Source organism: Engystomops pustulosus, chromosome 2 (assembly GCF_040894005.1).
Source record: "Engystomops pustulosus chromosome 2, aEngPut4.maternal, whole genome shotgun sequence".
In the NCBI taxonomy this organism is placed as follows: Eukaryota; Metazoa; Chordata; class Amphibia; order Anura; family Leptodactylidae; genus Engystomops; species Engystomops pustulosus.
In genome coordinates, this window is record NC_092412.1 from 33,414,531 (window position 1) to 33,427,029 (window position 12,499).

The 12,499-nt window shown below is 39.1% G+C and overlaps 1 protein-coding gene across 1 annotated transcript; it reads right to left on the reverse strand.

Annotated features, from left to right (window-relative positions):
• Window positions 1–559: 559 nt before the first annotated feature.
• LOC140116445 (collagenase 3-like) lies at window positions 560–6,420 on the reverse strand. The gene is made up of 10 exons (XM_072132969.1): window positions 6,285–6,420; window positions 5,364–5,548; window positions 4,551–4,699; window positions 4,340–4,465; window positions 4,030–4,191; window positions 3,639–3,741; window positions 2,662–2,795; window positions 2,319–2,478; window positions 1,956–2,062; window positions 560–721 (listed from the first exon to the last, which is right to left on the reverse strand). Exons 1-10 carry the CDS (start codon window positions 6,405–6,407, stop codon window positions 624–626), a joined length of 1,347 nt encoding a protein of 448 aa, XP_071989070.1. The 5' UTR covers window positions 6,408–6,420; the 3' UTR covers window positions 560–623.
• Window positions 6,421–12,499: the final 6,079 nt, after the last annotated feature.

The following is a 12,499-nucleotide window of genomic DNA, read 5'->3' on the forward strand; positions in this document are numbered from 1 at the left end:
AGAACCCTTTAAGAAATGTCCTTGTTCTCAATAGATTGAATATATGCCCTTGGAATTTTTTCAGATTTTTTCTGTGGTAATCTGCTTATATTTGTTATCCATGGACCCCTTCCTACTAAAATCAACTTTCAATATTATGCTAATGAAACATGAAAGGCTAAGGGTATGTTACAGAAGCCCTCTGTGCTCTGCCTTCACAGCGCTCAGCCCCGTTGTTATACTGCAGCAGCAAGTCTCAGTCTTAACGCCCGCACTTACTGTAATCTGGGCAGCAGTGGTACAGTGGGAGGGGGAAGTGTAACAGCCTGTGAATCTGCAGTGTGGAGGGCATCTGGTAACATGCTCATAGCCTTTCTGACTCAGAATTACCATCATTTTAAAAGTTGATCTTAGAAGGAAGGAGGTCATGGATAACAAATATAAGAACATCACCACAGTCTCGGTGCCTTGATCTATGAGTAAGTGTCCATGGTTTATCATGATGGATTTTGATGGTAGATCAAGTACTTATAGTTATATTCACAAACATGCAATATAATAAGGGCTGAAGATATATTTTAATATAAATACATTCATCATATACATCTGCGTGATTCATTATTACGTACACTATGTGATGATTCTCAACACAAGACAGAGAATTTATCCGTGACATGTGTAACCCGGCCGATCCTTGGATCATACTCAATCTCTGTTTCTTCTTTATAAAAATAGATGTTCCCTATGTGAGAAAAGATGATCATTAATACTGTGTATCAAATAGAATTTGTAATAAACAATTTGGATAAATCTCAAGTTTGGGGGATACGTGTGATAACATATTAGGGCAATGCAGTATATAGAAAGTATTAGGATATCACATCCCTGAAATATTCTCTGCCGCAGGCTATGATGCAGTTTCTCTTGGGGTATGGTCACACAAAAAATTGTATGGTCCAAAACTTTCAGAATTTTTTGACTGTTTTAGTCAACTCAAAAGAACATGGGGAAATCTGGGTGTAGCTCTCATATGTATGGAATTGTCATTTGAATTTCAGTGTCAGACAAAGTTGCTCTGTGTTAACACTCTAATACTCATGTATACTTATGTACATACTCACATTATGTGCCTGTAAGTGGTATACAATTCTGACATTTCTAACAACCAATAAGTATTCATTTATCACACACAAATTAGCTTTCCTCCACAAGGGAGAGAACTGTCTCTTTAGTGCCAACAATGACATTTAGGCTAGCTCCCTATAGGTGGCAGTAAAGAGAGAGTGTTCTGCCTTCTGGAGGAGAGCTTATTTGAATACAGGGTGCATTGTGTATAAGGCTTCAGAAACACATAGGAGCACATCTACTGAAAACAGTGTAGTCTGTACTATGTGCAGTTTGCCTGTGTAGTGTGCAGAGGGCGCCAGATTCAGGATTTCTGACGCCCGCTCTTCATTAATCTGGTGCCCCCTGCACTGCCCCAACAGACTGCACCTACTTTTCTTTTGGTGCACCTTTAACATTGGGCGTGCCACACAACCCTTTTGGACTCTGAATGGTAAATTCATGTGAAGAATAGTGCAGCTGCGACACAAAAGGGTTGTGTGAGACACATATGTGGCGCGGACTATTCTTAAATACGTGTGCAAGCAGTTTGCACATAAAAGAATGTGCAAAGTCCGACAGAAAACTGGTGCACGTCCCACGTGCCCCATAACGGTTTTGTTGCTTTTTATGCTGTGGTTTGTTGAGCCAAAGCAAGAAATGCAGTCGGTAGCATTATGCATATTCCCTATTCTTTATGCACCCGCCCAATCTGCACCAGGAAAAACTACAAAAACTTGTCTCCTGTCCCAAACATGTTATATATGATCCATACGAAGAATAGGTGGCTTAAAAGAGAGCTCATTTTCATAAATATGTCCCATCATGCCTTGTTTCCACATTTTATCTGGATGTTGTGGTGTATCGCTTACCGTTTTCATGCATATAGGCCGCATCCACTTTATTTCCTACACCTGGGAACTGCAACTCCAATTGCACAGGAAAACCATGGTCCATCTGTCCTTGTTGTTCATTGTAACTAAGGAATACACAGACAATTATCTCCTAGATAGATTGTATACCTAGACTCCCTTCCATCTAATGAATGGGTCACCATAACTCCAGCATGCCCAATAATATGTAGAAGAACTAAACCCCATCTGAGTTATGCGTAATCATGGGCTTAACCAAAGCTACACCTTCATGGAGTATGGATGTTTTCCCATGTTTTTGTCTAACCACCCTCTAAATATTTACTAATAAACATATTGGCCTCCTCTGTTGGTCCAGGGTACCTCCAGCACACGTCTCCAGTAAAAAAGAAGGTTCTTCCTTTCTCCCAGTCATGGACAGCGGCATCTATTCTCATCACGGACCTTGGGAACCCAAAATCACCAATATCTCTGGGTTCTTCAACTTTCACGTGTGAACCATTGACAGACCAGAACTGTCTACCTAATGATAGATAATGGATTTGGTAAGGCACAAGATGGGACAAATACTAAATGTATGCTTTAAATGTCTGCTTTAAATGTGACCAAAAACACAACCCATAGACTAGCATTTCTTAACATAAAGTGGACCTTCTCTAGTGTTGGATACCCTATTCAACTAAATTTGTTGCAAACCTTTACTCACCTTTAATTAACAAAATGTTGTCTTTTACTGGGTTATCATAGGCGGCATCTATGGAATCGGGAATGTCTTCCCAGAGTGAAGTTGTTACGATTGCTTTATGTGCCGACAGGTTTGGGTGGTGATACCAGACATGTCTGTCAAATAATATGAAGAGTAGAATTGACACATAATAGGATTTAGAGATACCAGATACCATAGAGCTTTTGCTGATGGACAAACACAAAGGGGCTCATTTACTAAGGGCTCCGCGACCGCACTTTCGTCGGGTTTCACAAATTTTTCAGTTTTGCGCCGAATTCCGCCGTGATTTTGGCACGCGCGATCGGATTTCGGAGCAATCGCGCCGGCTTTCACGCGACAGAAATCGGGGGACGTTGTCGACGGACAACCCACGGAATTTAAAAAACGAAAAGTGTCGCAAGATCAAGCACTTACATGCACTGGGAAGAAGCAGGTGAACTGCGGCGGACCTCGGCAGTGAATCCCGGCAGAATCCGAATCCACATCGGAGAACGCACCGCGGGATCGCGACTGGACCGGGTAAGTAAATGAGCCCCAATATTAAAAGGAGTTGATCAAGGACATTGAAAGATATTTGGTTGTTGCCTAATTGCCAATTCCACTTCATCTCAACTTTGGTTTCCGGCTGCTCTTCCTTCCATCTACCATCTCGACAGTCCTGACAATTGTCGACAGTCTCGACAATCGACAGTCCTGGTAATCTTTACTGTTCAATTTCAACAATTTATAATTACTTTATAGATTACCGGAATATCATGTTTTTGGCACATTTTTTGCTTGTCTACTTCTGTTGTAAGTTGCATTTAAGCTTTGTTATCTGGTTCCTGCAGTATGACTTACACTATTTTCTATAAGGACAATAAAAACAATGTTGAATAAAAAAAATTAAGTATAACTCAAAACTGCTGCACCCCAAGGAAAAGCTGGGGTCTCCCACCTATAATACAATATTTTACCTGTCTTTAAAAATGATGATGCCTCCCTCCCAATGTGCTATGGCATCAATAGGTACCTCCTGGCTGCAGATTGTAGGAGTTATAATGCTTGATGGCCTGGAACCTAAAACCAAAAGACAAATAATGATTAGCAGTTGCATATAACCTTGGAAGCTTAAATTTTAAAGGGATTGTCTAATTTAAAAACCCAGTTAGCAAAGTCAGGGAGGACAACAAAGGGCGTCCATCATTTTGGAGGAAGTTACACATCCATGCATTACATGGGTAGCCCATTGGTTACAGTGATCACCATGTAATACTTCATCTAAAGGGACATTACAATTTTGTTCCTGCATCACAGTGAACATTTGGTATACTACAGTATCTACATGTACATAAAGGTGTCCTGTACCATAGAGTTCCTGTATTCCCTGGACATCATCAGTCGGGAGTGTAAAGTTCTCTGAATTGAAGTAACTGTAGATGGGGTACATGAGAGCATAAGGATTTCTGGAGTGATCCAGCCCCAATGCATGCCCAAATTCATGTACAGCCACTGAGAATAGGTTGAAATCTGCAATGCAAAAATAAATAAAGTTTTGTAAAATGAGTATACTAATCCACTGTGTAGATGGTAATGTTGGGGCTTCTGTGTAGGATGGTTGGCCAACACCTTCAAGTTACATCTCCTTATGTAATTTGTCAAAAACTGAAAAATTTACCTTCTAAATCCACTGTCCAAGTTTCCTCTTCATCAAAGTGAACATCTCCACCCAAGTGTTCCCCTGGAGGGAAGGCGTGTGCCAGCACCCCTTGAGGGCCATCGAAAGGGAAGAAATCTCCATGTTCTAGAGAAGAATAAAGCATAACCTTCTATTATAAGTGTACATTAAAATATAGAAATTCCACAAATCTGCGCAAGCAGAGTTCAACCTTTAGGAACAAAGGAGATCATCAAGTCAGCGTTTCCCCGATGGACCTGGATAAACTGGAGGGGAGTCGCCTTACTCCACATTCTTAAGGCTTCTTGTATGTTTTGATTCACATCCGATGGAGGCAGGTCTGGGGTATAGTTGACTATCCTACACAACGAGAAACCATAGTCAGACATGAAGCAAGTGGTTAGTTAACCCGTACAGTATAACTATAAAAAATGTCACAGAAGAAACAGATTTTGGTTAATTTCCTCCAATTAAACAACAGGTAGCTAAGCATTTTATAAAATAATTGAGACTAATTGTCTTAGTCATCATGAGGTCATCCTCTACTCTCAGCAGCCAAATCTCAACATTGTGCATGTGCTTATGTGAACCAATTCAACATTGACAATCAATGAGGGTCCTTGCCTTGAAGCCCCCAGTAATCACCAGTCAACATCATAGCAGGTTGTAGCCAAGCAAATGAGTGCCCTACCGAGAAAATGTAGCTTTACATCAAGTGAATTCAAATGAATGGGGGAGCATACAAACAGAATTGTACAAATAAGCTAGTGTAGCCCCATCTACAGTGGCCATTAAGATACAACTAAATCTGATAAACTATTTACCGTATATTTAATTTGACCATAATTTATGGGCACATTTAATAACAATCCAACATAAGAGGGGGACCAAATTAGGTTAGCCCCGTTCCCTTTCGTTATGAGTTACAGGACTTCTACATTGTTGATTTTCACAAAATTGCCCTTTTTTTACTATAACTCCACTCTAAGTGACAGACAATACGTAATATATTATTTTACGTTACCTATAAGTTATAATAGTGGACGTCCATTTTAAATCCTTTTCGGTGATGACATACTCTGCAACATCAGGAACTCCACATCTGGGCTCATCCATTGTAGAGCCTTGAAGTTCCCAGTTCAAGAGCAGATCCATAGGTTTCTTGGGAGTGGCGGGATCCTCTATGTATCCTCCATCTTTCTCATATCTCTGCGTAAAGGAGTTACCAAATTCATATTCAGATTTATCAAGTGTCTGAAAGTCAGAATATTTCCAGTTGCCCATGGCAACTAATGACAGCTCCCCTTTAAAATATTCATGAGCACTGGTAAAATGAAAGCTGAGCTGTGATTGGTTGCCATGGGCAACTGGAAATAGTCTGACTTTCAGGCACTTGATAAATCTGCCCCATTATGTGTTATATAAATATAAAGGATATTCACATTACAAAATTTTATCAAGTGTTATAGCACATCTACCTTTCTATTTCATTGGACATCCTCAAAATATAAAAGAAAGAACTGATACTGACTATGGAAAAAAGTTCCCACAATTTTAGATCTCCGAAATGTTCTACATTTACATGGATAACTCATTGATGTCAATGAGAATCCTCTCATGTTCTACTTTCCCTATTATTGAGCCTCCATAGCTAATTTTTAGAATATGCTTTTATATAAATGTATACACGGCTGTTGAGAAGCCTTGCAACATGACTTTGGATTTACTCAAACCAGTCCCATCTTCAAACATTTAAGAGAGGCTCCTAAATAATCCCACCTAAGACAGAACACTTATCATCGAGGAGCCCCTAGAAAAGAAGCCACCTAAGACAGAACACTAATCATTTGCTAATCATAGAGGAGCCACTAGAAAAGAGTAAAATAATTAATTACATATATAATTAAAGTAAATGTAATAGAAATTTTCTAAAATAAACACAAACCTTGGCGTCCTGTAGGTCATCAGTTGTTGGGATCTTCTGGTCTGGGGGTCTATTCTTCACGATTGGTAAGGAATTTGCTATACTGAGAATGAGAAATCTCAGTAAGACTTGGAGGATGAACATATTCCGTTTTATCCTGTACTTTTCTCAAGGTTGACTTGTACAACTACACTTATATTTATGTGAGACAACAATTTCTTATCAGACTATGACGTTTTTGTTGGTTGAGCTAAACAAGGATTAATCAGAATTGGTAACGGCATAAAATAGCTGAATAGTGAATTGTTATGTGATAATCGACACATTTCGATTATGTGTCACATAATTCTCAACACTAAGGCCAAAGGTTAAAAAGGTGGAAAATGTACTTTCCATAAACTGAGGTATTTCTACTAAACTGGGGAATGAGTGCGGGCAAAATGTTAGGGCCCCCCCACAATCAATGGCCTGTGGTCTATTTGCTGTGGTCAATGGATGCCACATTGGAACTCCAGTAACGAACCACCATTGGGGACTATTTTTTGTTTTATCTATAAAGGCAATCCCAGGGTTACGTATAGGATACATTATTTAGGTTTGTTCTTAAGTTGAATTTGTATGTGAGTTGGAAGTAGTGTATTCCATATTGTGTAACTGCAGACAAAATAGTTTTGCCCTGTCACTAAAGGATTTTAAAACAGTTGGGCTGTCAAACGAACAAGGATTAACAATAAAGACTCATTACAGACACCTTACAGCTAATCATTGCAGCAGTGGGCAGACAGGTCCATTTGTAACTATGGGTCGTCTGTAACTTGGGTGTCCATAAGTTGGTGACTGCCTGCATTTTAATTTGTTTATTTACCCCCTATATACCATTTTATGCAGATCTCATGACACTATTGAATAAATATGCTCAAATTTTTTGCATAAATCAGTAGGTGTGAATAGTGAAAGGGTCAATGTACTACCTTCCAGCAGTGTAATTCACTCTTCCTACTATTAGGACAGTGAATACTAAGCAGGGAGAATAGAGATGCTGTCGAAGTTCCTTACTTTATGTTTTAAAGTTGGAGGAACATTTAGGTGACATCTGAAAATGTAAAGGCTAAATTTGCAATTTGTAGTAGCTATGCTTTCTAAGGGGTACTAGAAATTTCAACTGTAACTTGTTGCAGTGGACGTGGAGTCCAGACTGGTAAAATTGGTAAGTTGGGGTGTTGGGGTAAGATAGGAAATGTTATGCCCCACATTCTAGAACCCTGAGTATTGAGTACTAGGGGAGACCAAGCCACATACAAAGGGTCATTTTAAAGTACATACATATGGTTGTATAGGCTTTATAATTCTATATTTACAACTAAACTCAATTTACTAAAATTACTCAGGACCCCCGATATATAGATTATTTTTCTCTTGAATTCATCAAAAACACTGAGGACCGTAATGCTGCTGATGGGTTCCCTGTTTTAAGGTTCTCTTATTTATTCAGGTTTTTACAAAATATAGATGACAAAAAAGATACAGCATACAATCATAGCGTAATAAGTTGTAAGGTTACTTTACTCGTCCATGTCCCAGAAAACCCTTCCATTATAGTCATCTCATAGGGTGCAGGCTCTCTTACCTTCTTAAAGACACAGTGGGATCCTATCATTCTATAGAATAACAGCAAGCAGAGATCTAGAAAACTGTGAAGAATTGTTATGGAAAGTATATTGGAAAATTCTAGAACCTTTCATTATACAAACAAATAACATTTATATGCTGAAATGGGAACACCCCTTTAAGGGTCAAACACAAGGGTCTGTCAGAAATCCTGGCTCCTTCTCCCATCTCATAGGGTGCAGGCTGTCTTACCTTCTTAAAGACACAGTGGCGGGAATATATTATCGTGTTTGCAACACAATTTTATTTCAAGTGTGCAGAAAATTCTCATTGTGTGACCATGGTCAGATTTCTATCCACTGGAAGTAAACCGTGAAGCTTCTTATAGAATGACAACAAGCAGAGATCTAGAAAACAGTGAAGAATTGTTACAGAGAGGATATTGGAAAATTGTATAACTTTTTATTACACAAACAATAACATTCATTTCCCTTTAAGTCATTTTGTGACTCTGTTCCTCACTTCCTACTACGATCCTCTGCCTATGACCCGACACGGCTTGTACACTGTCTGTCTTGACTTTGGACTGAACTTGAACATTTCCTTGCCTGATCCCTAGGTGCCACCACCAGTATCAATGTGCCCATCTGGGCCGGCTGCAATTCTTACTGGGAATCAGGCAGTAGCCCATCTGCTGACTAGTATGAAGACGTAACTTTTATTATATGTCATTCATTAAAGATATAAAATGGTTATATGGTGCGAATAAAAGAATTTTAAAAACACAAGTGTGTAAGGAGAGTGTTATTTATAGTTAATTTTGAAATATGGCTATGACAGCAATCTAGTGATGTAAAGGAATCTACAAGATTATCATAAAGCACTAACCAATTTTTTTAGCCGATCCTGATTTAAGAGAAAAACTTACCAATAATCCGGCGATGACTAAACTCAGAGGGAGAAATCTTAAGGATTATCTATACCAAAGCAATTACTCGCGAAAGCCTTTGAAAAACACCTGCTTAGATCCAGCTTAGTAGGATGCATGTGGGAATTGCATATTTTGTAAATTTTTGCCTCAAACAAAATCTTTTGTGAATGGAGAAGAATGCACTGTAAGACAATTTATTACCTGTAAAAGTGAGGGAGTGATCTATTCAGCACTATGTACTGGCCCTACACGGTTGGGATAACAATAGAGATGAGCGAGCATACTCATCCGAGCTTGATGCTCGTTCGAGTATTAGCGTACTCGAAACGGCTCATTGCTCGGACAAGTATTTTGCCTGCTCGACAACGAGCTTTCACTTAAGGAAACACAGTGAAGAACAGTGAAGAACACAGTGAACAGAGGACACATATTGTTATTCACATACTATTGTGAAGAACACCGTTCTGCACTAATGTCTTCTGATAAGTTAGCAGATGTACAGAAACATCTGCAATGTGTTCTTCACTGTGTTCTTCACTGTAATGATCCTTAATGATTCATTAAGTATCATTTATGTGAAGAACAATATGTGTGAATAATCTTCAGTCGTGTGGGACTGTATCATATCAGTCTCACTAGACTTGATCCCCAACAATTAGCTCGGTAGCCGGGGAGTATATCAATTTTACCACCCAGTCTATGGACCACTAACACTAGCCCTCATCATTGGCCAATGCCTGAATAATTGGCATACTCTATCCACAAGAGACTAGGTTCAGAAATTAGCTTTTTAAATTAATATTTAATAAAAAATTCTAAGTTTTAAACTCATGTCTTCTGATAAGTAAGCAGATGTACCGAAACATCTGCAATGTGTTCTTCAGTGAAGAACACATTGCAGATGTTTCCATACATCTGCTAACATTTTCAAAATGTTGGGTTGTCTTAAGAACCAGGATTAACAATAAATCTTAATTGGAGACACCATTGATTACTGTTATAGCTGTTCATTGTAGCCTAGCACTAAAGTACAGTAAATTACTAACATCCAGAGGTCTGTATCTATGGGTCGTCTGTAAGTCGCGTGTTCATAAGTAGGGGACTGCCTGTACTGGGAAATCAACATTTAGGATTTATTCCTTGGTATTTGCTGCCATCTACTTCTCACTTCTGTATTACCCATCTGCCCGAAGGAAAGGATCAATATTTCTAATGTTAATATTAAATTGTAATTCAGTCTTAATCCTGATCTGCACCGAGCTCTGCTACTGGTTGGATGCCTGGGACACTTCCCAGAGTGAAAGTTTATTAATACTCCTGCTGGCTGAAGTTTCAGAGAGTTTTCTCATAATTCTTACAGAAATCACTAGACCTGGCAGATACGACCACTACCTTGGCCTTTTACACTTGCTGTGTTGGAGTCTTGGAATAAAGAAACTGTGAATTTGAAGTTCATAACCCCGTCTCCAGGTGTCATCCCTGGCTGCTGCTTACATCATGTCCATCCCCTTTTAGTATCCTCCTTGGGATCCCTACACCTCCCCACACATACTGGGATTGCCCCATGGGGAACCTCCCCTCTTTTTGCATCCCCTCACTGGCACTCCTCAGTATGGAAGAGGCCTATTCACCTGCTCCAAACTACCCGTAACATAACTAGAACTAGGCTTCACATCCAGCCAGCCACTCAGGTAGCAAGGGAATCTAGCTCCCCCTACACCAAGGTCAGGCCCCAGTGGAAGCACATAAGACAAGGTCACTTAATTGCCTAGATTATCTTTCTCTTTAATATATCAAAAACTCAAAGAATAATGTGCTGTGATTAAATATAAATGATTCATTTTCATGAAAGTTAATAGAAACCGACTGCCTGTAGCACTCATATAACATTGGCAAGCATATATAGTAGAAAAATCCCCTTAATTGGTTTCTGTGGGTGGAAAAGAAAACTTGATCCATAACAAGTTCCTGACAGAACAGGCAATTTATTGTTTCTTGCTTCTGTCGACTGGGCACAGACAATAAGACAATAGAAAGGGTAGACAAAAGAGAGTGACTGTAATATTTTACCTTACTCATTGCTGTGGTTATCAGGGTTATAGCTTGAGGAAGCACAGAGATGGTAGTGGCACCTGAGTCCATGGGGCTTCAGTGTCTTACTGCCACCATAGTTAAAGGCACATGGGCGGTAGGGTCTCTGTATCGACAAAGCATGCACAATTCTGATGTGAAAAAAAATAAGGTTGGAGTTGAATAACAGAAAGCTGTACGTCACAACTTTAGTACAGTAAGCATCTTCAAGACCATGGGGGAAAATTATCAGAAAATTGGTTTGGAAGCTCTGAAATAATCACAATTGCTAGCAAACCCCCTGGTGGGAGGGGTGTATCCAGCGGCAGAGTGGACCACATAGTTGCTACAATTGGTGACTATTATATTTGAATGGTCATTAATTAATTGCACAATTCTACACCTGGTAGGAGCTGGCATAGAAATATATGCTGAGCGGTCGGCCGCCGGATACATCAAGATGCCAAAGTCTAGAAGTCCTGTAGAAATTGCTCTTTCTGTGTCAGGTATATGCGAGACATCATAGCAGCTTGTCTCCAGAACTGAGACAAATGAGAAATAGAGATAGAGTCATAAGGGGGGGGGGGGGGGAACTGATAAATATTGAAAAATACTTTCATTTCTAAAAATAGTGTTAATCATCATGTACTCACACTGTACTAGCGATTAGTTTAAAGATTAGGCTATTTCAGTTTTTATCTAAAATAATGTACTTCCTTAGTATATGCTGCAGTTTACATTTACATGTAGTAGACACTGGGCTATGTATATAGTGACGGCATTAACACGTGAACTCTTGCCCTTTAAATCCTTGTGAGTAAGAAAGCAACATTTGTAAGTCTACTTGTGCTGAGATCTTCCTCCTCGCAGAGGCGCAGCCTGCAGTTTATGTTTAGAAATTGTGTATAATTTTTTTATATATATAGATATATCTGAACCACAGTCATTAGACCTTTGGAGCAAGTTTGCAATTTGTATAAACAACCAGTTGTCTGACACATATACATGTAATATACTGTAAATATGTATATACATAAAAAATGAAAGTTTGTAACAAACATATGAGCAATGTGAAAATTCCCATAAACTGCATTTATAATGGTAAGCAATATATAAAGTATTCATATCAATTTATTTTTTTAAAACTTTTGATGCTCTGATGTTCTTCTAATCCTGGAGAAACCCTTAAATAATTATACAACCTAGACCAGACCTCCTATTTAATGGACTCTAAAATAGACCATCTAAACAAATATAGATACAGACCAGAACCTGTAACTAGACATTTACCTTACACAAGGCCACTTAGATAAATTTCATCCCTTGACCAGACATCTAAATAGTTATAGTCCCGAGAAAGAACCCCAAAATAAGTAAAACCTAGACCAGACCCCCATAATAAATATAGACCTTAGACAAGATCCCCTAAATAAATACAACCTAAAACATACCCCCAAATATAACCCTAAATATACTGTAGGTCCTAAAATGGGAGGCAGTGAAAACACATAGAGGTTTATTTACTTTCGCCAGGTTTTTCGACATTTTCAGGTTTTGTGCCGCCGTGACAGGTATTTAACTGGGGATTGTGTCACACACTATCGGATTGTGATGCGGCTGCGCTTGG

Bases quoted from the DNA above. Each gene is read 5' to 3' on its own strand.
- LOC140116445 (XM_072132969.1), bottom strand. From the start codon at position 6,407: ATGTTCATCCTCCAAGTCTTACTGAGATTTCTCATTCTCAGTATAGCA. The intron at 2,479-2,661 runs GTGAGTAAAGGT...ATCTATCATTAG, and splicing joins CAACATTTTGTTAATTAAAG to GTAGACAGTTCTGGTCTGTC. The intron at 2,063-2,318 runs GTACCCTGGACC...TGTATTCCTTAG, and splicing joins ACTGGAGACGTGTGCTGGAG to TTACAATGAACAACAAGGAC.